Below are 27,680 nucleotides of genomic sequence, written 5' to 3' on the forward strand. Positions count from 1 at the left end.
ATTGCAAGATTTCAAGATTGGAAGAAATCTGGAGGATTAAGAAGATTGCAAGATTTAAGTTTTAGGAAGACTTATTAAAAACCCAGGAAGACCAGAAGGACTCAGCTTTTCAAGAATCTCAAGATTTCTAGATTGTATTATATTGCGTTGCAAGATTTCAAGATATCTGGAAGATTTACTAGACTTCAAGTTCAAGTTTCAAGACACATTAATTACCCAGGACATGCAGGAAGACCCAGATTTTAAGAAGACCAGGAATTGAAAGATTTCAAGACAACTGAAACATTAAGTAGATTAATTATTACAAATTTCAAGAAGACTCACAAAGACCCCAAAACTCCACGAAGGACTAAGATTTTCAGTTGCAAGAATGCACCAAGAAAAATGACTAACATTTTAAAGATTTTAGGATGTCTTGGGCGGAGTTGCAAGATTTTAAGTTTCAAGATATCTGAGAGATTACGACGATTTCAAGATTAAAGATTTTACATTTCAGCAAGACTCACCAAGACCCAGAAACACGAAGAAGGACTAATATATCCAAGATTTCAAGATTTTAGGAAGGACTCGGGACCTGCAATACATGAATTTCAAGATACGTGTAACTGAAAGATTACGAACATTTTAAGATTAATGTTTAAAGACAGGAAAACGACCTACGTGTAGTTTCCAGATATCAATAAAACTCGAGAAGAAAGACAATTTCAAGATTTCAAGAATCGAGACAGCTTCAAGAAAACTGACAAAGTTTCAAGACATGAAGACATCAAGAGGACTCCAGAAGACAAGAAATTTCAAGATTTCAAGAATCAAGACAGTTTCAGGAAAACTCATGAAATTTCAAGAAATCAAGAGGACTCGAGAAGACACAGGAATTGTCAAGATTTCAAGAAAACTGATGAAAAATGCAATGGACTCCAAAATATTGAGGAATATTTTAGCATATAAAATAGACAAGATTTCAAGATGTCAAGATTACAAGAGAGATTCAGGGAAAATCATCAAGTTTTAAGATGTTAAGCAAAGCCAGGCAGATTCAAGAAGTACCTAGATTCAAGATAACTAAAGAAGAACCAGGAAATTACAAGATTCCAAGAGGATGTAGGAAGACTTTTTATAGACACGAGAAAATTCAAGATGATTCCTGTAGATTTCAAGATGTAAACTGACAACATATGAAGATTTCAAGTTCGCAAGATTCAAGACAGCTTCAGGAAAACTCACCAATTTTCAAGGAATCAAGAGGACTCGAGGAGACACAGGAATGTTGAAGATTTCAAGTTTCAAGACATCAAGAAGACTTGACAAGACAGGCAATTTCAAGATGTCAACATGTTCAAGATGCAAGACAGCTACCCTGGCTACAGGAAAACTCATCAATTTTCAAGTATTCAAGAGGACTCTAGGAGACACAGGAATGTTCAAGATTTCTAGTTCGCAAGATTCAAGACAGCTTCAGGAAAACTGGCAAAGTTTCAAGACATCAATCATGTCAATGGGACTCAAGAAAACAGGAAATTTCAATATTTTAAGATTCAAGACAGCTTCAGGAAAACTCATGAAATTTCAAGAATCAAGATGACTCGAGAAGACATAGGAAATTTCCTGATTTCAAGAGGACTGATGAAAAATACAATGGAGAAAAAAAAATTCGGGAATATTTTGGCATATAAACTAGACAAGATTTCAAGATGTCAAGATTTCAAGAAATATTCAGGAAAAATCATCAAGTTTCAAGATGTTACGTAAAACAAGGCAGACTCATGAAGTACCAAGATTCAAGATAACTAAAGAAGAACCAGGAAATTCCAAGATTCCAAGAGGATGTAGGATGATTTTTTATAGACTCGTGAAAATTCAAGATAATTCCTGTAGATTTCAAGATGTAAACTGACGACAACATATGAAGATTTCAAGTTGGCAAGATTCAAGACAGCTTCAGGAAAACTCATCACTTTTCAAGGAATCAAGAGGACTCTAGGAGACACAGGAATGTTCAAGATTCAAGTTCGCAAGATTCAAGACAGCTTCAGGAAAACTGGCAAAGTTTCAAGACATGAAGACATCAAGAGGACTACAGCAGACAAGAAATTTCAAGATTTCAAGAATCAAGACAGTTTCAGGAAAGGTCATGAAATTTCAAGAAATCAAGTGGACTCGAGAAGACATAGGAATTTCCTTGATTTCAAGAGGACTGATGAAAACTGCAATGACTCCAAATGATTCAGGTATATTTAGCATATACAATAGACAAGATCTCAACAGAGATTCAGGGAAAATCATCAAGCTTCAAGATGTTAAGCAAAACCAGGCAGACTCAAGAAGTACCAAGATTCAAGATAACTAAAGAAGAACAAAGAAATTGTATGATTTCAAGAGGATGTACATGTAGAAAGACTTTTTATAGACTTGTGAAACATCAAGATAATTCATGTAAATGTCAAGATGTAAACTGACAATATTAGAAGATTTCAAGTTTACAAGATTCAAGACAGCTTCAGGAAAACTGACAAAGTTTTAAGACATCAATCCTGTCAATGGGACTCAAGAAAACAGGAAATTTCAAGATTTTAAGATTCAAGACAGCTTCAGGAAAACTCATGAAATTTCAAGAATCAAGATGACTCGAGAAGACATAGGAAATTTACTGATTTCAAGAGGACTGATGAAAAATACAATGGAGTACAAAAAAATTCAGGGATATTTTAGCATATAAACTAGACAAGATTTCAAGATGTCAAGATTTCAAGACAGATTCAGGAAAAATCATCAAGTTTCAAGATGTTACGTAAAACAAGGCAGACTCATGAAGTACCAAGATTCAAGATAACTAAAGAAGAACCAGGAAATTCCAAGAGGATGTAGGATGATTTTTTATAGACTCGTGAAAATTCAAGATAATTCCTGTAGATTTCAAGATGTAAACTGACGACAACATATATGAAGATTTCAAGTTCGCAAGATTCAAGACAGCTTCAGGAATCAAGAGGACTCTAGGAGACACAGGAATGTTCAAGATTCAAGTTCGCAAGATTCAAGACAGCTTCAGGAAAACTGGCAAAGTTTCAAGACATGAAGACATCAAGAGGACTACAGCAGACAAGACATTTCAAGATTTCAAGAATCAAGACAGTTTCAGGAAAGGTCATGAAATTTCAAGAAATCAAGTGGACTCGAGAAGACATAGGAATTTCCTTGATTTCAAGAGGACTGATGAAAACTGCAATGACTCCAAATGATTCAGGTATATTTAGCATATACAATAGACAAGATCTCAACAGAGATTCAGGGAAAATCATCAAGCTTCAAGATGTTAAGCAAAACCAGGCAGACTCAAGAAGTACCAAGATTCAAGATAACTAAAGAAGAACAAAGAAATTGTAAGATTTCAAGAGGATGCACATGTAGGAAGACTTTTTATAGACTTGTGAAGCATCAAGATAATTCATGTAAATGTCAAGATGTAAACTGACAATATTAGAAGATTTCAAGTTTGCAAGATTCAAGACAGCTTCAGGAAAACTGACAAAGTTCCAAAACATCAAGAGGACCCAAGAACACAGGCAATTTCAAGATTCAAGGCAGCTCGAGGAAAACTCATGAAATTTCAAGAAAATCAAGAGGACTGAAGAAGACACAGGAATTTTCTTGATTTCAAGAGGACTGATGAAAACTGCAATGGACTCCAATATATTCATGTTTATATTGCAGCATTTAAAATTGACAAGATTTAAAGAGAGATTCAGGGCAAAATACACAAATTTCAAGACGTTAGGCAAAGTCAGACAGACTCAAGAAATACCAAGATTCAAGATCACTAAAGAAGAACCAGAAAATTACAAGATTTCAAGAGGATGTTGGAAGACTTTTTATACACCAGTGAAAAGGAGGAATTCCAATATTTTGGAGGACTTGAAATAGAACATGTACATTACATGTACATGTACAGGTTCATGTACATTGTACACATGAAAGGAAACATGTACACCGACAGTATGCAGCTCTCTTCTTCCTCGGTCTTACATGTACATAAGCTGGTCGCTGCTCTATTGCCAGGTACATGTATTAACCCTCAATTTTGATGAGAACATGTAAATACATGTAAGTACAGACAGTATGTACATTGTAGACAGGAATTGGAAATGCAGTGTACATGCAGACAGTACATGTACCGTACATTGTAGGTTAGTAAACTCCGATATTATGGAGCCCTCAGTAAATATGTATATTTATGTACATGTACATGTACATGTAGGGGAAGGTACATGTAACACCTAACAAGAGGAGTATATTGGGATAATAAGATGTAACAAATACATGTAGCCTATTTAGGAGAAAGTAATAAATCAATTATTTAAACTATCATGGCCTTTAATTATTGTCGTCCCTTTCGAATGAGTGTCATGTGGCTGTACAGAGGTGTACCGGTAGGTGAGTGGTCAACTGTGGTGCCTGGAGGTAGAGGAACTCCAAACAGAGCTACATGCACGTCTCCGACCGCTACTCATCGGGAGGACGAAATTCCTTCAGTCATCATTTGGCAGCATCACCTAGCAGAGTCAGAAGGGCAGCTAGACTGCTGCAATACTAGTACTTGATTCGTGTTCTTTCAAATTTGTTGTCAACCACTCAACATTTTTTTGTTTCAACTCTGACAAAAACATTTACATACACCCATGTACATTGTACCTGTATCATTTAATTAAGAAAACAGTCATCTGAAATATTTTTTAACTACATGTACATTGTATAAGGTAGTCATGTGTGAATGATAATGTCAAACATTACTGTACATGTACTGTAGGTTGTTAGGAATGGCTGATGGAAGATTTACAAGTGGTCTTTTACATAACCTCATTGGAAGTCTTCATGTACTTTCCCTTTTTGTATAGCTTGCCAAGATGGAGTTGGAGCAGCGCGACAGTATCTTAGCCAGTTCCAAGAGCATCTCAACAAGCTGTCAGCCCCCACTGGCCAGGGAAATCCACCTGGGCCTAATCAAATCTCCCGACTACCCAATGACCAGCAAGTTTGATCAGGCCATCAAGAAATACTTCACAGAGGCAAGGTACGAAAGAGTATTGCATCCTCATACCACTTTACAGATTAAAAAAAATACACCTTGTTTTTCAGATAAACAACTGTCATGTTAGCACTTGTAAGCAATTTCTTCACAATTTTTGCAAGAAAGATTTTGGGGACAAATTTTTCCTTGATAATGCATTTTGCCATGTTTATATCGATTAAAAGAGGCCCTCTATGATAATATGTACATGTACATGTAGAAGGCAAGTACATTGTAGAAACACATGCTGTCTCTTTTCAATTTGATGTAAACATTGTCAATTGACATATTTTTCTGAAATCGCTTAAAGGTTTTCAAGACATTTCTTAATACAAGGTATTGTGGCGCTGATCGAACCAGGGCTCCCCAAACTCAGGTCGCCCTGGCCTCCTGACTAAACCTTGGGTAAGCCTAGACGAGCGGTGATCTAGGTGACCTAGGGAATGCGTCCGTTCGGAAGGCCGTATGCCGCCAACACGTACAATATAGTCTCCTTAAGGGTGTTCACTTAAGGGAGGTACTCCAACTGACAGACTGAACAATGAAGGAACAGACACTGACACCTTTATTCATCAGACAACAACGACAATCAAGTTCTTTAATTCTCTATTGGGTTCAATTAGAATGTAAGAGTTAATCAACAATAATTACTGAATGAAACGGCACCTGCGTCAAGGGTGGACTATTCGCAGCGCTCCCCCACGCTCTTTTGCGACTTCCTATCAGGCAACCCCAAGTTACTGGCGGCAGGACTCCCGAGGCCCCAGTGGATACAGCCCACGAGGTAGCAACACACGGACCAAGATTCAGATCCCCGGTGTGTCTCCGGCTACTAACCTCCTGTCCTCGCCCAGTCGTCAGCACGTCAGTGCAGCAACACGACAACGCACACACACACGTCCGTTCTCCACGAGACGCCACCATTCACGTCCGTTCTCAACGACGCGCTGTGATCAACTCCTCCCGCGCAAACGGACCCAACAACAGAGGGCGCTGCGCAAGCTCGCTGCAGCTCGCTCTATAAATAACTCGCTGCAAGCACACCGTTGCGCTACAGTATTAACCCTAACTCCCCAGCCTAATTTGCATGGGAAATTGTACACACACACTGTTGGACTTAGTTTCTGGAGGTATGCCAACCCCATTGTAAAAGACCATCTGTTTAGGGGTACTGTACCTATCCCAACATATTTAAACAAAACCTGCTGTTGAGCTTTGATGGGTGAGTTTGGTTATGGTTAAAGTTATTTTCTGAGAAACAAGCTAAGCTGAAAAGTGTCTTGTGAAGTGTTGGCAGGATTTTTGAAAGAGGGATTACTGAGTGATCAGTTTAAATATATTTCAAGTACCGGTAGGGGATAGGTCATAAGCTAACGACCTTTTATCTCTTTGAAACTAGGGTTGAAAATCAGTCAACCAGAAATGTCTGAAACACTTGTTCCAGACAAACTGTCTCAAATGTGAACAATGGTGATTATATTGCAGACATTTGGTCACCGTTTCAGAATTTTTTAATCCCCTTTTACGCTTGAGACATTGCATCTGCGCTAGTAAACAGGAGGTTGTGGGTTCGAGTCCCACCCAAGTGATTTTTTTTTGCTCACAATCACCAGTGGGTAACACTGTACATTGTTAAAAAATACCCGGTATGTCGGTGAAGGGCAAAAAATTAATTTACATCATGTGAATAAAATGTCTAAATTATAATCGCCATTCTTCCCTTTTCAGACATTTTGTCTGTAACAACAGCATGACAGACATTTCTGGTTCACATTGTATGCATCTATCGCGTATGGAATGGGGATCAAATTAGATCATTAATCTTCCCATATCCTTCAAAATCCATTAGGCTTTTGAATTATTCTGGAAAGTAGATGCCAGGGCATCTGATCTGGCAATTTGTCAAAAGGTGGATCAAGTGGGAACAGGGTCTAAGTGGGGCTAAAAGAGTGTGCCTGTGGTCTCCTTTAACCCTAACAACCCTGAGCCCATCAAGCTCCAACAGCGGGTTTTGCTTGATTTTGGCAGGGTTGGTACCGAACACTGGCCAGCTGGTGTTGGACTTTGATTGACTGGGTACCAAAGGCCCAGGGAGACCTTGTTGAATTTTGTGAGGTTCGGGGCAGAAGGGCATGAGATTTGTGAACACGTTGGAGTTTGAGGGAGTTCACTGGCATTTCTTCGTGGGTATGCTCACCCACGGTCCTCAGCACAGTTTGTGGTCAAATGTGCATGTACATGGGAGTTCACAGGCATTTCTTCGTGGGTACGCTCACCCACGGTCCCCAGTACAGTTCCTGGTCAAATATATTGCTTTATTTTGTTAGGTTTGGTACCATCCCTATCCAATCACTCAACAATGCATAGGCCCATCCATACCAAGTCAATCAAACTCCAACAGTTGGAGTTTGGCAGGTTTAGTACTGTTCCCCGTACAAGGCCTGTTGGAGTTTGGCAGTTTTGGTACCAGTGCTTACAGACCTGTATGCAGCTGTTGAAATTTGTTAGGTTTGGTATCCTTTCTAGTGCAAGAGCCTAGGGGGTTAGGGTTAAAGTGGTGGATTTTGGAGTATACATTAACTCCTTGCAAAGATACCTATAGGGATGTTAATTATCCTTTTACATTTTCAGATTTTAATGATTTCTTTGTTTTCATACCTTATAGTCAAAGTGTCTAAAGCTTAAATTGTTAACTTCTGGCTTCTCTGCATTTAGGATCGTTTCACTGGGTGATGTGGTGACCCTGAGCACCAAGGAGTTTCCAGAATACACACATGACATCAGCGAGGGGGTGCACACTCGTTATCCATTCATCTACTTCAAAGTGATCAAGATAGAACCACAGGTAGAGGAGGCAGTTTCGTACATGGTTGATTCCCTGCATACTACAGTATTTCAGGTAAGGGTGGTTTGCAATTTGAGAATACGTGAACTTTACAGGTTCCAAAACTAGTCCGTAAATTTATTAGAAAGTAGATTCCAAACAGGCCAGTCGCAAATCAATCGCAAGTCCTTCAGTTTTTTTAGTGAAGTCACAAGCTGTACAGGGTGAGTAAAAAAAACGAAGCCCAACTGTTGGGACCATTGTTTTAGTGAAGTTCTTCTGCATGTAGCACTTTTACAATCTAGGATTTGAAAGCCCAATTCATAAGCTTTCTTTTAGTACAAGAATCTTTCAAATCACTCATGTACTTTTCAAGTTACGGAATTTTAAACATAACCACCGTTTTAAAGTTCTGTCCACAGATCACAAAAAGGTAAGTGTTCTTTCAGCAAAACGAAGACAAATCACACAAATCCCTGTGTGAATGATTCTTGTACTAAAAGAAAGCTTATGAATTAGGCTTTCATATCCTAGATTTTTTTTTAGTGCTACATGCAGAACTTCACTAAAACAATTGTCCCGACATTTGTTTTTTTGGTTTTTTTACTCACCCTGTACAAGTAAACTGTGACAAAAACATTTCTTTGTCCTTGTTTATCTCCTGTTACTTGTGAATTTTCTTGAAGTGGACTTGTGAAGGTAATATGAAACAGACAGTCATCTGGTATTAAAACGTGTCATACAGGGAGCAACGTATTGCAGCAGCCAATTTCACGAAACAGTGTGTAACTGACGCTATGCGTAGGACTTATGCAACAAATTGGTTTAACTTACAATCGATTTCATGAAACTTGGCATAGCTGCAGAACGTTTTAAATAATCTAAATATCTTGGATGAGGATAAGAACAGCATATACGACAACTGTTTGTGTTTGTTGAATCACCTTTGCCTGCCATTTTGAAAATACTTTTGTCCGACTTACATTGTACTTTGTGATGTAAATTTGGTGTATATCTCAATGTCATTGATTTTGTCCATGTACATGTAAAAATGTACAAATGTGTCTGTATGGAATCTGTGCAAAAAGTACCCCTTACAAAAGTACCAGTTAAAGGGAGAGTTAGGGGAGACCACTGGGACGGATATTGCATACCTTACATTCGCGAGAAGATGCTACGGGTTTGTGCAGTCAGAGTGAATTTGTCTCGTGTACTCCATTTCATACGGGTGCAAACCACTGCCAGTATGTGCCCGTGGTATGATCCCTCCCACTGCGGCTTTCGAAATTGGTCACAAAGTGGCATCTACTGTTCATGCATGAATCCATATCCGACCAAAGTTCTGGTGTGTTACATTAATCCACATTAAAAACAGTTGAATTCTGTTGTCACCCAGGGAGCTCCTGTATCAAGCTACGTCCCAGCTACCACTGATGCATACAGCAACAGTAAGCTGGACCCTATTTGGGGATCACCAAGCCCTGCTGGAGTCTGGAAGTATGCAGACCAAATAGAAGATCTAATCATTCCGTACTTGATCCCAAAGTAAGTTGATTCATTTAATCACTTGATTTGCACGTGATTTGGCAAGCAACTAACTTGTAGTTGTCTTGTGATTGAATTGATTGCAAATCTGTTGCACTTGTATTCATGTTAATAGCCTTGAAATGAGCCTGGAAAAAAGTAAAGTATTGTCAACTTCATGTGAAGTCGATGTGGATTCGTGCAAATTCAGAACAAATGTTAATATTAGGTGCGAACAAGTGCACACTATGTGTACCTCCTATGGAGCTATCATGGTATACCAATGGTCAAATCATATCAATGAGTTAAATTATACCCCATTCATTTTTTCACCACCAGGTCCCAATGCACCAGGTTGGCTCCTTCCCTCCTGCTGTCAGGCCCGACAGGCTGCGGTAAGGTCACCGTGGTGAGGTCCGTGTGTCGCAGGCTCAACCTACACTGCGTGGTGGCCAACTGTCATGACCTTTGTGCCGACACCACGGCGTCCACTGAGGCTAAAATCAAGAATCTCATGTTCAAAGGTATGTGATTGATGTTGTCATGGATGTTGTTCCAAATCTTCAGCTTTTGGAGATTTTTTTTTGGGGGGGGGAATTCTGCTCGGTATGGGTCCATTTTCTGCTTCAGAAACATGAATCTCATGACATTAAGCAAGCGTTTCAAGTGTTTGGCACATTTATTTGCCTCACCTGCCTTAATCCAGTACAATCCTCGAAAGATTTCCCGATGTATGTAAGTTTCAAATGAAAGTTTCAAACCAAATATTTCCTAAGATCAGTCTAAAGTCTTAGAAATAACTTCCTTATCTTTTAGCACATCACCCCAATTTGCAGAATTTATCCGTTTGTATCATTGCATCTTTCTTGCCCAGGTGGTATGTGTGCTCCCTGTATTCTCGTCATGAGGAACATCCAAGTCTTGGCTCGAGACAGAGACGGCACTGGCGAAGGTGAGTGAAGCTACTTGTGGGGTCATGGTAGGGTCAGTTACCAGCAGAGTTGCAGCCAAGTCATCATGAGGCAATCACAAAATAATCACAAGTCAATCCGGGGCAAGTTCGATCGAGGGCCATGGTTATCAACAGTTCGACTGGCTGATCAAATGCACGCAAGTCAACGATGGTTGGACTGGTCTAGTCGACTATTCAGGACCAGCCTACCGTGGTTGGTAGCGCAACGATTTATAGCTGGTTATCAATAGCAATTTTCATAGCATAGTGCGAGTGTAATAACTTGCAAAAAAATATGGCGGCAAAACGAAACTGCGAGTGCTAAATTTCATTTTCATTGCATAGTCTTTCCCATTTGAGATTACGATTCTGTCACTTTTGTCACCAATGTACAATAATAATTGCGATTATGTAAGGCGTCCTAAACTTCACAATCACTATTATTTGTGTAAATTAACGGAAACATCAAGTGTTGAAAAATTGTGCCACAGCCATTTTCTCACGGTGGTTGACATGACAATAGTTTGAATAGAGTTGTTCGCACTTCAACTTCAGTGCGCATGCACTAGGTACGTCACAAACCAACAACTAGTTAACCACTGGTCCTTGATCGAACTTGAACTCAGTCTCAGTTCAAGTGGCAATAGACCAATACATTAGGCCCAGCCCACATGGACAGCAACACATGCACCTCTCCAGTGCCACACTGCATGTTCCATCTGGGTGCAAACCTGTGAATGGGTCCAGAATTGCCTACGCGGGCCAAATCACAATTTGTGCACCCTCAAATCCCTTGCTATTAGAGCATTTTGTGGGCCATGAACTTGAAGGTTTGTAAAAAAAGATGGGTGGAAGCCGTGCACAGGAGTGTGAGCTCGTATTTCTGTAAAAATTCTCATGAATTTGTGCCCTAAAATTGCTCTATTTTGCAATGGAGAGTAGGCATCATTTTTGACAATGGCGATGGGCCACAGGACTACTTTTCGGGGTGATCATCTTTGGATGGAATTTTCTCCCAAAAGTTATCAGTTAATGGAACATAAATTAACAGAAAATGAAAGATTATGAAATAAGCTTTCATTTGCTTGGTGTATCAAACACCTCGGAGAGTTGTGGGAATTTTAATAATTTTTGGAAGAATGCGTAATTATCACTGAAGTCTATGGGAGTCAATTTGCAGGTCTGCACTCATCTGGTGCATCATATGGGTCATTCTTTAAATTTGGGACTCACTTTTTATCCTGTCCCTGTTACATTTGACATCTGTGGTTTTATAATGATGATCCGCTCCTTAATGCGCTGTTGTCCTCCAAGAGTGATTAGAAATAGCAAACTGACCTACCTGACAGATAGAGAAATTGTTTGAAGTCATTCGTAATGATACTTGAATAGTAAATTACAAGTACCAAGGTAACAGGGACAGGAAAAAGGTCACATTTTGGACCCTAAATTTATAGAATGGCCAACATGCGCGCTTGTCATGTGGATTTTGTGTACACATGTCAAACATACATGTACATGTACATGATGTAAATCACTAGTTCATTGATTGGTTAAATACTATATGGGGGGCCCGTAATGGAGTGGTCTTTACAAATATGTCAAATGAACTGAGTCAGAGGGATCCCTTTGTCATTTTTCATTGGCAGTTTTTTGTGACCTGACTTGGCCTCCGTTTTGCAGTACATGTACATGTATTTCGTGGAACGAACAAGGGCACAAACATAGAATTAAAATGGCAAGGTTTCATGTTGGAATATACAAAGTTGAACACATCTCAACACTGGCAAATTTATCTCCAAATGTTTTATGATGTCAAATTCGCAGAAATCTGTGTTTTCATTTCATTTATTTCATTTATTTCATTTTTCGGGATACAACAAATAATAACATTAAATGAACAGAAATACACATTTATAACCATTTTAGACAAAACGTACAAAGTACAATATTTAACCAGTTCCCACTGGATACCCAAAAGAAACATGGTTTCTGTCGAGGGGCTCTCCAACTGATTAAATATGACACACTGAAAACAATGTTAATAATTTATAACTACGTAAAACTTTAAAGAAATAAGACAATAAAACAAGTCCATAAATGAATAAAACTATGAATAAAAGGATGTGAAGCTAACCCAAGGAAAAATGGATGCATTTTTTTTCATAGATCCCAGAGTTGCAGCATCTTTGAAGGAGGCCATCCAATCACTGTCGAGTACTCACCATGACTACCCTGTGGTTGTCATAGCAACTGCACCTACTACCAAATCAGTACTGACTGATCTGCATGCATGCTTTCTACACCATCAAGAAATGAAGGTGAATTCATTGCATCTATATGAGTTCTTTAATATTGGGTTTTACCCTGATGTATTTTTACAAGCACAGCACACCAAGTGCGGTCTGAAAGCTTGCCAGGAAAATTTCAAAGCTCATTGGGGTGGGACTCAAACTTTAGAAGTTACATTGAAGTTGTAAAATAACCTGAGTGAGCTTGTGTCTTTTTTAGCATGCCCTCAGACAGCACTGAGCATGCAGTGCTTATTAAATTACATTGCTGTAGTACAAAACCCAATATTTACATCATATAATATTGGAAGGCTTTGAGGGGGATACAAGAATCTATTGCGTGGTCTATAACAATATAGGGCTGTGCATCGGAACCGGGTACCCGAGTACCCGAATGTTCATGTCAGGAACCAATTCCAGATTATGGGATAAGGTACCCGTAACCAATTTTACAAATTACTTAGGAACTTCTCAGACAATGAGAAAGAAAGGTTTTGAATGTCATTTGTAGGGAATTTAAAAAATGAAAACCAGGCTACGTTGGAAAACAAAACATATGTTGCAGTTATGACGCTCGCAAAAGTTGCAATGTGAAGCTATAAGCTCACTGTAAACACTTGTATATTGCTGTATTGACGCACCGATGTGGTAGTATTATCGTGCGGACCTTTATGAATAATCTGACCAGCAAGTTCCCAGATATGAAGTTTGGGCCTGTGTTTCTTTTACTGGTTCTTGGATACTGGTGGCTTTTTTTTTATCAATCAGGTACCCGTACTACCAGTAAATGTACACACCTAATATTGCACAAGTTGCAGACGAAATAATTTTTCAGATCTTGTCAGTTGGATTGCATCTTAACTTTTACTTGGTGTTTTTTACAATCATCCGTTGCTTATTGCAGTATCCTTGTAATTACTTCTTGCAGGCTAATAAAGCTTTAAGAATTTTCATTATAGTATAACAAAGCAATTTTTCTTGGTGTCACATATGGTCCAGAAGATTTCTAAACCCTCGTGGTGCAAATGGCACCCTTGGCTTCACCTTATGGCCCATTTACCGTCCTTGGGCATACAAAATGCCATGGACCACATCACAATATTTGTTGGCAGGGGGATCGGGGAACCATATTCCGCAAATATTGTTTGGGTGATGACACCAGTGGTGATGTCAACCCCCGCCCACAAATAATTCATTCCAGCGGATATAGATTTTGTACATATCTTTGTCACTTGTGTATTTCCTGTAAGATATTGCCCCACAATCAACAATTCACTCAACAGTAAATACTGTGGGAATGGGCCCGAAATGCGTATACGAATATGTACATTTGTATGTGCATTCAGTCAGGACAATCCTATTTGAATAGCACTCATTGGAGTAAGGTGACCAGCCCACTATCCCTCTGCTGGACCCTCCATTCCTGACCCCCACCCCCAGCCCTCCTGTGTCCCCATTGTGGGGCCTTCCAATTCGGAGTTTGGGGAAGGCAAACATAAGCTTTTTGAGTGCCCCTTCAGAAAGAGAGGGACCAAACTACACCATTAGAGAAATAATTGACTGGTAATATTGATAAGGTGGAATGATCATATTTTTTTTTTTTTTATCCTGTTTATTCATATAAAGGTGCCTAATGAACAAGAGCGGACTGAGTTACTGCAGGCCCTCAGCGAGAAGGTTTCCCTGGCAACGGATGTTGACATCGCGTATATTGCCAAAAGAACTGCTGTAAGTGTCAAACGTGCAGGAGTTGGAAGTGAAAGGCTGTCATGCTTGCTTTTGAAAATTATAATGAAAACAAATTAGTTAGGGTTTATTTCCTATACACATAGGCATGCAACCAGGGCCCAATTTCATAGCTCTGCCTACCATTAGCGAAAAATCCCTGCTTATCGTAACAGAAAATTCTGTGCTTACGGTTAGCGTATTTCACGGTTAACAAGGAATTTTGGCTTTTGGGCATGCATACAATCCCGAAACTAAGGACCCTTACAGGGTTAGCACAGAATTTTCTGCTAGCGTATAGTTAGCACAAAATGGTGATCATAAGCACAGATTTCTGCGGTTAGCAGAGCCATGAAATGGGGCCCAGGCCTGTGCCACGCGTCCTGCGATCCATATCACAAAACATGTCGTAAGTGCAACACGTCGTAAGTGCGACGCGTTGTATGTGTATTTATAGCACAACTCGATGACTGTTTTATGTATTTAGTCAGCGTACAGGAAATAGTCGTCTGATATTCAACAAAGAGTTCTCGGATCTCAGCTCGAAATTTGTTAAAAACGTAAAATAAAATGGCGGTCGCGCTATGCAATTTTGAAGAAAAACAAGCTCTCAGTGGACTGTATAGCTACTTTGAAATTTCAACTGCAGTTTTCCAGTCTAATTTATAATTATTCAATGCTTTTGCTCTAATTACAACTTTACACACATTGCCTCGGTATTATAATCTCGTTTATGTAATGTTTATGGCATTAAATTGGGACTCTTTTTATTTTGCGATGACCACTAGACACGTCGTAACTTGCGACGTGTTTTAAGCCGTTGTCAAGGAACTTACGACGCGTTTTGTGAAATGGATGAAACGTCATAACTCGAGTTGCGACACGCACTTCGTAAAATCAGGTGCAGGCCTGCTGCAGGCCTGAATTAGGGGGGGGGGGGAGGAGGGGGGTTACCATCCCATACTGTACACATTTTCATCGCAAGTGCACAACATGTGCTGCACCATATCATGCTTTGCAAGTTGTATGCTTTTCCCACTTCAGGAGTTTTATATGCACTAGGTTATTGAAGTAATAATTTTGTGTCCATCATGAGGCCACAAGTACATGAAAAAAACACATGCTGTACGAACTACATGTACTCGTGTGAGGATTACGCGCATGCTTTCAGCACCGTTTCTATGCAAGCGTACGTTTGCGGCTAGTGCGCGCGTGACAAACTTTCTAACAAGTTTGTCTGAGTATGCGCACGTATGGTGCGGAACAAAATTGACGTCATTATTACGGAGTGCTATTTTTGTATATTTCGTCGTGTGCCCGGCAGAAGGGCATATGAGCGTTCTGACGCAAAAAACATTTTCAAAAAAATTGCACTGAAAGGTTCCATTGTTCCCCCGCTTGATTATGAATCCAATGCTCTCCCACACGTAATATAAATCGTACGAATTTGAAATTTGTCACACGTATGAATCATAAGTTCTGGAACAACTTGTATTAATTTCTGACGAAAATGTTTAAATTTCATTAAAATGGAGGCAGTTTTCTGCGTATGCTCTTTTGCTGGGAACATTTTGGTCATTATGCGCTATTGCATAAGGGTATATGCACATATGCCCTTCTGCCGGGAACACGACGATTTGATGTTTATGTTTTTTTCATTTGATGTTTTGCAGGGCTTGGTGCTTGGTGACCTTTGTGCTCTGCTTTCTCATACCATCAGGTCATCCACGGCAAGGGTCATCAGTTCATGGTATGTCATCCTATTTCTTTGTCATGGTGGATCACTAGTCCTGTTCTGCAGAGTTGTAATCAATCACAAGTCAGTCATAAGAAGACTTTGACGAGTCTAAACCACTGATCTCTATATAAAGACTGGATAGCGGATAAAGAGCTGCACAATGAATGAATTTGACGCCATATTGGTGAGACCGGTGAGACCGGCTGGTGATCTACAAAGGACAAGTTGCCGTCTTTATAGACAGTATGATTTCTTTTGTATCATCGCAGTTCACTTAACTTATATTTTGACCACCACCTCTGACAAAGGTTTACAACTTTTCTAACGTCGTGGTTTACTTTTTGTTAGTGCCGCAGTTCACTTTTTCGGCGTTTTGGAAATAATAATCACTACCGAAATGTGTCCTTTTTAGAACATCATAATTTGTGTATGTGACCAAAATGCGCGTCAACTGTTGATACAACGCGCGCTGTATATACGCGTAGAATGTTCGTATTCAACGCGGCCATCTTCGTGAGACCGGGGGCGAATTGGTCAATATGCAAAGTCTACTGTGTGAATGTTGTATGCATATATCCGCTATCCAGTCTTTATATAGAGATCAGTGGTCTAAACTCCGTGTTTTAGGGACCAGACTACTGAGGCTGGTCCCAAAACTGTACTTGGATAGCAAGTCATCAAGTTAAGTGACAAGAATAAATTGTGACTGAAACGACATCGTTCATCCCTCACTTATTTGTGACATGACTTGAAATTTTAGTTGTGATTTGAAATTGATCAGGGAAACACACAATGTATCTCAGCTGTATCAATTAAGCCATGCACCTTTAAAGTGTCCATTAATGTACCATTGAACAATGAGGCAGAAAACATGTAGATGAAAGCAGGTTATTTTTTTTAATCACTTTTTCAAAAGCGTTTATCAATTGATTGAGTTTTGTGGATGATGGGCATTATAGGAACCTGTAAATTCCTTAGCGATGGGTGTAAGTTTGCATGGGGAGATTTAGACACAGTTTTAGACATATCAATATTTTGAAAGTTAAAAAAACCCTCAGATTCAAATAAAACAAATCTGATTTAAATCACATAAATACGATTTTGTTTGTTTAAAAAAAAAAAAAAAAAAAAATCGCCAACCTTGCTGACACTGACAGATGAATTTATTTACCAAGATGAAATTTTGCTCAGAAAATGGCTGAATCAGTTGGCTGGAGTATTAAACCTCTAGGCTCCATGACAATGGTAATACATGTATTGATATTTGTTGCCAAGCAACCACATCATTCTTAATGACAAGCCTTCACAGCTTGATTTAATATAGTTATTACCAATTACCACTAAAAAAAAGACCCAAATTGCTGCATTGTTGACACTTGATTTACAATGCAACCATACCATACAATTTAGCTTGTATTGTTAGAAAGCTAGATTATGAGTATACAACATACATAGTAGCAACTTGCCACGTACATGTAGTTGCCGCTGTGGCTTGACAGAAAAGTTCCACAATAGCCCGGAATTCAATTTGTACCGTCTTGCCATTGTGGTTTGTCGGAACAGTTCCAGGAAAGGCAGCCTATCCTGCCGTTACCCGTTGTCATAACAAATTCCAAAAATAAACTGATTCATGTATTAGCTGATATTATACAACACCTGAATAAATCCCCGTCATCTGATTGGTGGATCGTTGATCACATGCCATTGAATTATTCGTACCAACGCACGGCGTTTTATTGCACGGTGAATAGAACTTCCATTGCACGGTGTCACTGCTGTTGGTAGTGGCGCTGTTTTAAATCGAGATAAATTGAATATGATTGTTCTCAACCTGTTGAACAGTTTGCATTAATGAAATATGATGAGCTTGTCGAACTTTTTAACAGTTTTTAACCTTAATAAATTGGCTATTAAAAATCAACCAATCAGATGACAAGGATTTATTCAGGTGTTATATAAAACAAATAATGATTGTTTCACGTTCGTGCAATGGAAAGAATAATTTCATTCGGTGACAGATGAAATGTTCCATTCCACTCGGCTTCGCCTCGTGAAATGGAACATTTCATCTGTCACCTCATGAAATTATTCTTACCATTGCACTCACAAACATTCATTATTTGTATACCATCCTGCCGTTACCCATTAAGTAAACTGATTCATTAGCTGATTTCGCAACGTAAACAAAGCATTGCTAAGTTACAGTCAAGCCAGCATTGGCATATTTGGATCCGTCACTGAGGCCTCATAAAACCCCTTCACTTATGTTGTTATTCAGAACTACAACAGCTTTGGACTCATCTCAGTGGGGATAAAAGTAAACCTTTTAGAAAGATATTTTTCAGGATGAACCAGTATTTATCTAAAACTGATGCTTGATTTCAAAGGAATTGGGAAACAAATTCTCCTGATGATTCATGTACATATATTGTAAATGTACATGTACCTTAAAAGTCCTCCAACCAAGTGAACATGTATTTTACTTCTACCACAACAGGAACAATACAACAGTGATATAAACTGCCTTCATCTAAAAACTTTTGAATCCAACACTGACAGATTACAGAACAATTTTTGACAACCATATACATTAGGTTGAGCGCAGTTCAAACTTTGATTAAGGGAATAAGTGTGTGCTTGGCTGGTTTGAATGTTTAAGACTGGTTTGGAGTGTGGAAGCTGATAATGACCCGAGCCGGCTTGAGCTGAAGGCAAATTTCATTATCAGCGTCCAGACTGCAAAGTGTTCTTAAAAGTACGTATTTATTCCCATTCATAAATTACCTTTTAGGTCAAACAGTAAACACAAGTACAAAATCATATATTTCCAACGATTTTGTTCAACAAGTTTTTAAAAACACCCCTCTAGCTATGTTGGTATGTGACTCTCCCCAGTAGTCGTAAATGACTCCTTATATGGAGATTGGCATATGGAGATTGGCGTGCGCATTGTGGCACAGAATGCAGCTGTGCCGGTGTAGCGTGAATTTGGACTATGACATAAGGACTCATTGGTAGTACACGTATTGCGCATTCCAAACAGGTTTGTGAACGTTTAACCGATAAAAGGGTATTTGGGACCGGATTTCATCATAGGAGTCAAGTTTCATGTGAGACTGGAAAAGTGTTTAAAAGCCAGCCATGTCTTTATCAACTTTTTAAAACCAGCCACATGACGGGCTCTCGACCAATAGGATTGGGTGTCTTAGGTATTATGAATGTTGGTTACTGGTTGATTCTACAAGATCCTAGTAAATTCATCATTTACATAAAGACTAAGCATTTATACAACTTTAAACTATGACTGGCAAATCTATTAATTTTCACCAACATTTTTTTTTCCAATAAACTATTCTTTACAAGTACATTCATCAAATGTATGACATCACAAACTTAAAGGTAATGGGCACCATTTACAAAAAAAAATTGCATTTTCTTCAGAATCAGGGAACAACAATACAATAAATCTGAAGCAAATTAGTAAAAATCAAACTTCAGTAGGTATACTTTTTCAGTCATACCTTCCAAAATGTGCATTGATATGCTTTGACTTGTACCCTCTTGTGTATGATCCCCATTTTGTCAATCGGATGCATAATTCCAGTTCACGTACATTATGAGACTGATTGAAAACTAAACTAGATTTGGTCAATTGGGAACAGTATTTGAAAAAAAAAAGGTTTTTTCTTTTCTTGCGATGATTTAGTCCTCACCATTGGGAGGAAAAGATAGTAATGACAGCATGGTAGGTCAATCAATTTCACAGGATGCTTGAGCCTATTATTTACTTACAATCAAGTAGGATATTTCATATTATATAACTGACATACCAGTACAGATCCTTGTCATTTGATTGGTGGAACTCACATCACGTGTCATTCGGAATTCGCCCATGGGGAATGGGAAATAGGCCTACTGTTCAACAGTTAGGATCATTCTTGTTCCATGATGCGGTATTTGTGTGCAAATGCATGATGGTGTGCGCGTTCAGCGTTGGGCGTAGCGCGTATTGTTCCAAAGAGCCAGCACTACAGAGTTGGGTTCAAACATTTTCGTGAAGGGGTGGTTTGGAAGAGAGAAATACATTTTCCACTAATTTTGTATTGAAATAAAAGTTCAAATATATCAAATGACAAGGATATACAGCGTCAGTAAAAAAACAACGAAACCCAAATGTCGGGACTATTGTTTTATAGAAGTTCTCCATGTAGCACTTTCAAAATCTAGGACATAAAAGCCCAATTCAAAAGGTTTCTTTTAGTACAAGAATCATTTAAATCACTCGTACTTTTCAAGTTACGGAATTTTAAACACAACCACCGTTTTAAAGTTTTGTCCACGGATCACAAAAAAAGGTGTGCGTTCTTTCAGCAAAACAAAAACAATTCACACACATCCCTATGTGATTTGTTTCCGTTTTGCTGAAAGAACACTGAATTTTGTTGTGATCCATGGACAGAACCTTAAAACGGTGGTAATGTGTTTAAAATTCAGTAACTTGAAAAATAAACGAGTGATTTGAGTGATTCTTGTACTAAAAAAAAGCTTATGAACGAAGCTTTCATATCCTAGATTTTGAAAGTGCTACATGTACATGCATAACTTCACTAAAACAATGGTCTCAACATTTGGGTTTCGGGTTATTTTTACTCACCCTGAATGTCAATATCAAACAAATATTGAGTGGCTTTAAAATGTGAAAAGGGAGGAATATTATCGGTAAAATCTAGACTTTTCCAGTTCACCCGGCTTTGCCTCGTGAAATGGAAAAGTCCAGATTTTACCTTGCGATAATATTCCTCCGATTTCACTCTGAGCTACTCAGTATTTGTATAATATTTTGGCAGTTTCATTTTGAATGTTTGCAAATGGTGTCCATTACCTTTATTTGTATCAGAGTATTAAGTAAAACCACACAACATCACTGCTATTTACAGCAAGCAAACTTCACGCAATATTCAAAGCAAATTAGAAGGTCCATTCTGCAATGTTAGTACATTTCCAATTAAGACTATTCACATTAAGACGTTAAAATTATGTAAAGTGATTAAAACATTTTGGTGACACATGCCATGTATTTCAATTTAATTACATGTACATGTGCGTAGATTATGACATCACTCGTCAGTGCTCATGACTGTTGACAGGTACTGGCCATCATTTTGGCCAATAATTAATAGACACAGTTGTACATGTAACACTGAAATCCAGTGCAGTTCCAAAGTGGTGCTCACAAATCGGAAAGCATACTTTTTTTAGGCAAGAACACTTCGAAAACTACACAGGCTAAAACTGTAATTCAAGCTATAATAATAATAATAACAGGCATTTATATAGCACTTTTAGGCTGCAACAGGGAATCAATTATCAGGCCAAATGAAAAAAACAAAACATGTTTAGCGTCTCCGCCCGCTTCCTTTTTGGAGGCCGCCTCCTTTTTTTTTTTTTTTTTTTTTTTTTTAAACCGAAACAAAAGATAGGCCTAAATTTTAAACAGTGACATCGTTTTGGCCTCTTTGTTGCATCTAGCCCATATAAAGCTGGTATGTCATTTCCTGAGTCCAATGGCGACCATTTAAAAAAAAAAAACTGGCGGCAATCTTGAAAAATAGCCCGGTTTGGTGGCCATTTTGGAGGGGAAAAAAAGGGGCCTCCCGCTTCCTTTTTTTTCAAAAAGGCAGGCCGCTAAACATGTTTTTTTTAATTGGCCTTATTTTCCCTGTTTCAGCAGGCTAACGCTCCTGAAACCTTCTCATCAACTCCCTAGAGTACATGGATACACGGCCAGTATAGGCAGCCATTTCGGCGCTCTTAATCAACCTCTCAAAGTCACCAACACTACCCTTATACATGTAGGTACCATTTACTCCTGGGTGGAGAGAAGCAATGAGTGACAAAGCGCCTTGCCCAAGGGCACATGCACCATCACCCCGGGCTGGACTCGAACCCACAACATGCAGAATTACCCGCAGACCACAAATTCAATGTTCCAGACCACGAGGCCACGGCACTCTACTAGTAACATATGTGGGATACTGGTAGATGACCAGATGTGACTTTCCTTAGTCACTCATGAATTTACGAAACAGTGTCACGTCTCAGGAAAACTTGTCCAAGGTTAAGTGCTAAGTCTCCTACCGTAATGTAATTCCAGGATCATCCAGAGAAGCTCGTGCATGTTTTCTCTGTGTCAATGAAAGGATTCCTGTGCATGTGCATACATTTTAAGATGATGTGCTGCTTGGAAAGAGGCTATTTGGTGAGGTTTTAAGGGTGAAGGCGGCCATCAGAACCCAGAGAGTAGCAGGACATGGCAGAGACTGTGATGCTCGTCTCACATACGGTGAAGCTGTCGTCATTCGGGCAAGGTCTGTCATTCCACATGCCATGCAACTTGATAGATATTACTGCACAATCCTGGTTGCCGTAGTTATTTGGTCGGCCTTTTCTCCAGTTCTCATATTTCATCCTCTTGACACCTTCAGGATAACACACCCATGTGCCCTCAACACTTATATCATTGCAGCCAAGCCAGGCCCTCCTCAGATTTCGATTAATCATTTCTTCAAGAATAAAATGATTCTCTTCATCTGATTCAATGACAAGCAGCATGCCACCAAGCTCTTGGCAGTATGTAGTTGCGTTTTCCCATGTCATCAGATGATCCATGAATTTGTAGCAAGATGAGCCATGTTCTATCCAACCTGGTTTGCAAATGGCATTGACACCAGCATGAAGCAAGAACCAAATAATGACAGCAACAAAAGCTGTCGTTGGGCGAATGAGATCCACAACTACCCTCATCTTCAGTGTTGTTATCACAGCATGGCTCAGAGCATCCTCCACCTGCAGGACCACAGAACCAACTGGTGCATTCGCACACTGTGCACAACTTATATCTCGTTTGCAGTACGTAAGCCGGCTAACCAAGCTTCAGAAATTTAATATCGTCTTGAGATAGACTTCCGTTTAACAACACTGGAAGGTAGAGTCACAATGGACTCATCAGCATTATTGCACTGGAGAGATGACAGCATGTCACGGTTTAGACAATTAAGACTTCTACCGTCAACAACCAACAGACTTAATGAGAAATGGCATGATCCAGTTTTTCAATCAAAGTCAAGTTTTCTGAAGCAACAAAAACCTAGAACATTTCACTCTCTTAGCTTTCCTTGAAAGTGCATAACTATTGACTAAAGTTTTCTGACCCATTTCAATTTGTTGCCACCTACTGTACAGCATACCGGTACATGTAACACACCCATTCGCTCTAAGTGCTCATATCATTGCAGCCCATCCATGTGCTGGGCATCTCTAAATTTGTCACTTTGTCAGTGATAAATTCTTCCTCTTAATCTGACTTGTTGACCAACAGCATACCACCGAGCCTTTGGCAGTATGCACTTGCAGTCTTCCAATTCATGCGATAATCTGTGAACTTGTAGCAAGATGAGCCATTTTCTATCCAACCTGATTTGCAAAATGGCATTAACATCAGCACGAAACAATAACCAAATAATGACAGCAACAAGAGCTGTCTTTGGGCGAAGGAGTTCTAAAAATGCCCCCATCTTCAGTGTTGTTATCACAGCATGGCTCTGAGCATCCCTCCACCCGCATGCCCATGGAACCGGGTGCAATCGCACACTGTGCTCAACTGATGCGTGTCTCTTGTTTGCAGTATGTACATGCCATACCCAGTGGCACACCCAAGGGGGGGGGGCCTTGGGGCTGGGGAGGGGGGCTTGAGCCCCCCCCCCCCCCCCCAAGATGTTGTCAATTATTTTATTTTTGTAATTTGTTTGTATTTTTTTTTATTGTCACACTATTTGACCTTGGTGATATGCCTGTGGCCTATTTTCGAGTAGTATAATAGGGGTGTAAGTGGCGCCACCAACATCAAACGCCAAAATAAAACCCTTTTTTTTTTGGCCAAAAATGTTGGGCAATTAGCACCCCCCAAGCCAAATCCTGGGTGTGCCACTGGCCTTGCCAAGCTTTGGAAATTTAATATCGTCTATAACTTCCCATTAATAACACTGACAGGTGCATCAACAACCACTCATCATTTGAGACTGAGAGACCCAGTTACACATGTGAAGCCTGTCATAGTTTCAACATATTCAATTTATCAAGTCAATAAACTGCCAACTGACTTGATGAAAAATGGCGTGATCCAGTTTTTCAGTCAAAGTCAAGTTTGCTGAAGCTACAACAATCTGAAGCCAAAAAAAAAAATTCACTGTGTTCAAGTAATTTTTCCTTTCTCTCTCTCTCTCTCATTTAGGTGGACTGGTTCATTCTTGGCCACAACATTTACTTTTCCATTTCCAACTCCTGTTCTCCGCAAATAGTATGATTTCACACAACAGTGCTGATGTACTTGTATGTTGCCAGCTGCAGGATTTCATTTGAATCTTATTTTGATGGCATGAGATGACGTTCGTTCTGTTGCTCAATGACTCAACAGTGTTCATAATGATGTAAAAACCTGATTTCTGCTCCCATCAGAGAGGAACCATCATCACTCAGAATCCAAACTCTATGAATCCAGCCCGATCCCACAGAACAAAAAAAAAAATGTGTGTTCTTCTTCTTCCTTACAAGTACAGACTTCATGGTTGAAGATAAACGCATTGTTTCTACATGAAGGCTTGTGGGAGGTTTAAGGGTGAATGCGGCCATCAGAAGCCAGAGTGTAGCAGGTCGTGGTAGAAACTCTTCCAGTGCTTTTCTTGCATACAGTGTACATGTTCTTATTCTTGCAACCTCTGTCCTTCCACTTGCCATCCTCCATTTTTATCGTTGCACAATCCTGATTGCGTATGTTGTTTGGTCGATTTGCTGCCCAGTTCTCATACTTCATTCTCTTGCCACCTACAGCATAACACACCCATTCACCCTCGGTGCTTTCATCATTACAGCCCAGCCAGGTGTTGCGCATCTTTAAATTGTTCACTTTGTGAGTGATAAATTCATTCTCTTCATCTGACTCAATGACCAACAGCATACCACCCAGCCTTTGGCAGTATGCACTTGCATTCTTCCAATTCATGCGATAATCTGTGAACTTGTAGCACGATGAGCCATGTTCTACCCAACCTGGTTTGCAAGTGGCGTTGACACCTGTGATAACAATCATTAGAACTGCAACAGTTTGTTTAAGGTTGTTTAGTTCAGTTAACGATATCATTTTCGTTCTGTCATAAATGCAGTGAATGTATAAGGTTTTTTTCCAAACTTTCAAAAAGTTGAATGGGATAGAATGCACTTCTATTTCACTTCAAAGCAAAACTGAAGTACAGAGAGTTGCACAGATAGAGAACCCATCTTCAAGATGAACCACAAGATAAAACCGATGTGGTGTTTATAAGAACAAGGAACTGTCCAGGTATCAGGTCAAGAGGTGTGGATGCAGACACTGCTGTGGAAATCAGTTAGATCAACACCATGAAGAGCAGCAAGGAATCATCCAGAGCTCAACAAGAAAACAAAGACACTTGAGAAGATGCTGTGACCATGACTGGACCACTAGATGAACAAGCAACTTGTGGACATCGGCATCAGGAGGAGTGAGCTTGTGATGCAATAGAAAGGCTCTCGGTCAAATGATAAAGGAAGGCAATTTTGAATCCAAGCAAGCAGTAATATCAAGCATTTAGCAAAACAGTGATAAACACAAAGCAACACACAAGACAGCCAGAATGAAAACAGTAGCAGAAATTTAATATCTTGTCTACGACAACAGCAATTTGGGTAGAAGCACGATTGATACTGCCTCACTAATTGAGAGAGAAAAAAGCTTGAGAACATATTGAGAATGAACCTTGTTTTCGGTCTATAATAACCACAATGAGACATGAAGATGAAAACTGCCTCAAAGCTTAAATGGGCAATAACAACAAATGAAAACTGCTGCGGCGGTGAAAACCTTGCCTCCCAGTCTAATATAAACATCAAAATATCAATACCAACAATTGCTGGAAATTGGAACAAGTCAGTCTGTTGAGACGTTCTAACAATACTGAATGTTAATGAAAACCTTGCCTTGCCTCCAATATCAGTGTATGAAATAATGAAAACTGCCTCACTTTTGACTAGTACATGTAACTGTCCATATTGGTAATAACACAAACCTGCCTTTTGGTAATCAAGATATCAAAATACAACCATTTAGTAGCCAAATTCATAAACTACATGTACATGTACATGTACATGTACATCAAAGGAACATAGGATCAGCATTTTGTTTTTCTGGAGCAACAAAATTACTCAAAAATGTAATAAAGGTTCCAACAAAAAATAAAAACCCAGTCGAAGTATCAGCTCAGTGGCTACTATAGAAAATGTGTGCACACTTGTCTTAATTGGATTCCATTGCTAGCATTTCCAATTTAAAGCTATAGTCCATCATTTGCTTCTATCCAAAAAGTGACTGACGTAATTATTGTTGAAAAACATACTTGGTTGAAAGATAGTAAGGGAACTAAACTCCCTGTGAAATTATTCTTTCTGGCATGCTGTCATTTTGAAGAAATCAACGAAAGAAGGCCTTTCCAATGGTGCGTCTTAAGAAGCACCGTTGGAAATTTCCGTTAGTAGTTCGTTTTTTTTATACAGCGAAGAGCGCGCAAGCGTTGACACGAAGCACACGCGCACGCGCCCTCTATAATTCATCGGATCAGTGCGCGACATCGCGTAGCTACAATCGGTTAGTGAGAACGTGTCTCGGACGCTGAATTCAGGCCCAATTCAAAACAATGATTCAGCAACTTTTGATTTAAAATCGAGATCTTAGAATGTTGTTTTTCTAAAAAAATACAGCTGAAGCTTAGCTGAAACTTCATCAGCTTAGTTGTTTATCACCCTTCTTTAGATTTTGAGAACGTTTGTTGCTTTAAACGAACAAAATGCACAAATTACAAATGATGGACTATACCTTCAAAGGTTGATGTTACATCATTTTGTTGATCCAGGAAGGGCAGTCTTGTCTCTGTTTGGACCCTTTCTGACTGGCTGACTGATTGATGACTGTCTGACTTACTGACTGACTGACTCCCCGACTGACTGTCACGTGAGAGCTTGGCAGTGCTATTGTATAGGGTTCCCCAAAATGGGCTGAATGCAGCCCATCGTGTAGGCCAGTGTAGGCTTTGCCTTGCTTGCCTACTTCTTGGGAGAATGTTGCTTCTTGTGGCGATTCGCCTTTAAAGGGAATGTACAACATTTGCTTTTGCTGCAATTTCAGAAATAAATGGATTTGGAGGATTAATATGTTATAGCAAATATTGTTAAACTGACTTGTTTCACGTTTTGGGCTTGGTAGATGCTGGAAAAACCAAGAAAACCAATCATGTTCTTGTAGTCTTGTTCCCCGACCCCACTTAAGATGAAACAGAGAAATGTATAGACTTTGGGAAATTGTAAGGCCAGAGAATCAGCCTGGCAGGCTTGTACCCCTTCACAGGTGTGTAATCAATTGCAAAGAAAATGCGGAACAACTTTTATGAAAACTTAGGAGCGGTTATTGAAAAAAAACCAGTTTTCTCCAATGCTGG

The 27,680-nt window shown here is 39.4% G+C and overlaps 1 protein-coding gene across 1 annotated transcript in view; it reads left to right on the forward strand.

Moving 5' to 3' along the window:
* The window catches only part of LOC119736266 (peroxisome assembly factor 2-like), a 55,477-nt gene that overhangs the window by 11,590 nt on the left and 16,207 nt on the right, over window positions 1–27,680 (forward strand). Inside the window, exons 2-9 of the mRNA XM_038210311.1 lie at window positions 4,893–5,068; window positions 7,781–7,964; window positions 9,286–9,434; window positions 9,753–9,937; window positions 10,288–10,365; window positions 12,535–12,686; window positions 14,283–14,384; window positions 16,055–16,131. Of these exons, the coding sequence (XP_038066239.1) occupies window positions 4,893–5,068; window positions 7,781–7,964; window positions 9,286–9,434; window positions 9,753–9,937; window positions 10,288–10,365; window positions 12,535–12,686; window positions 14,283–14,384; window positions 16,055–16,131 (1,103 nt within the window). The remainder of the gene's footprint in view (window positions 1–4,892; window positions 5,069–7,780; window positions 7,965–9,285; window positions 9,435–9,752; window positions 9,938–10,287; window positions 10,366–12,534; window positions 12,687–14,282; window positions 14,385–16,054; window positions 16,132–27,680) is intronic.

This window comes from Patiria miniata, unplaced genomic scaffold, assembly GCF_015706575.1.
Source record: "Patiria miniata isolate m_02_andy unplaced genomic scaffold, ASM1570657v1 HiC_scaffold_10, whole genome shotgun sequence".
In the NCBI taxonomy this organism is placed as follows: domain Eukaryota; kingdom Metazoa; phylum Echinodermata; class Asteroidea; order Valvatida; family Asterinidae; genus Patiria; species Patiria miniata.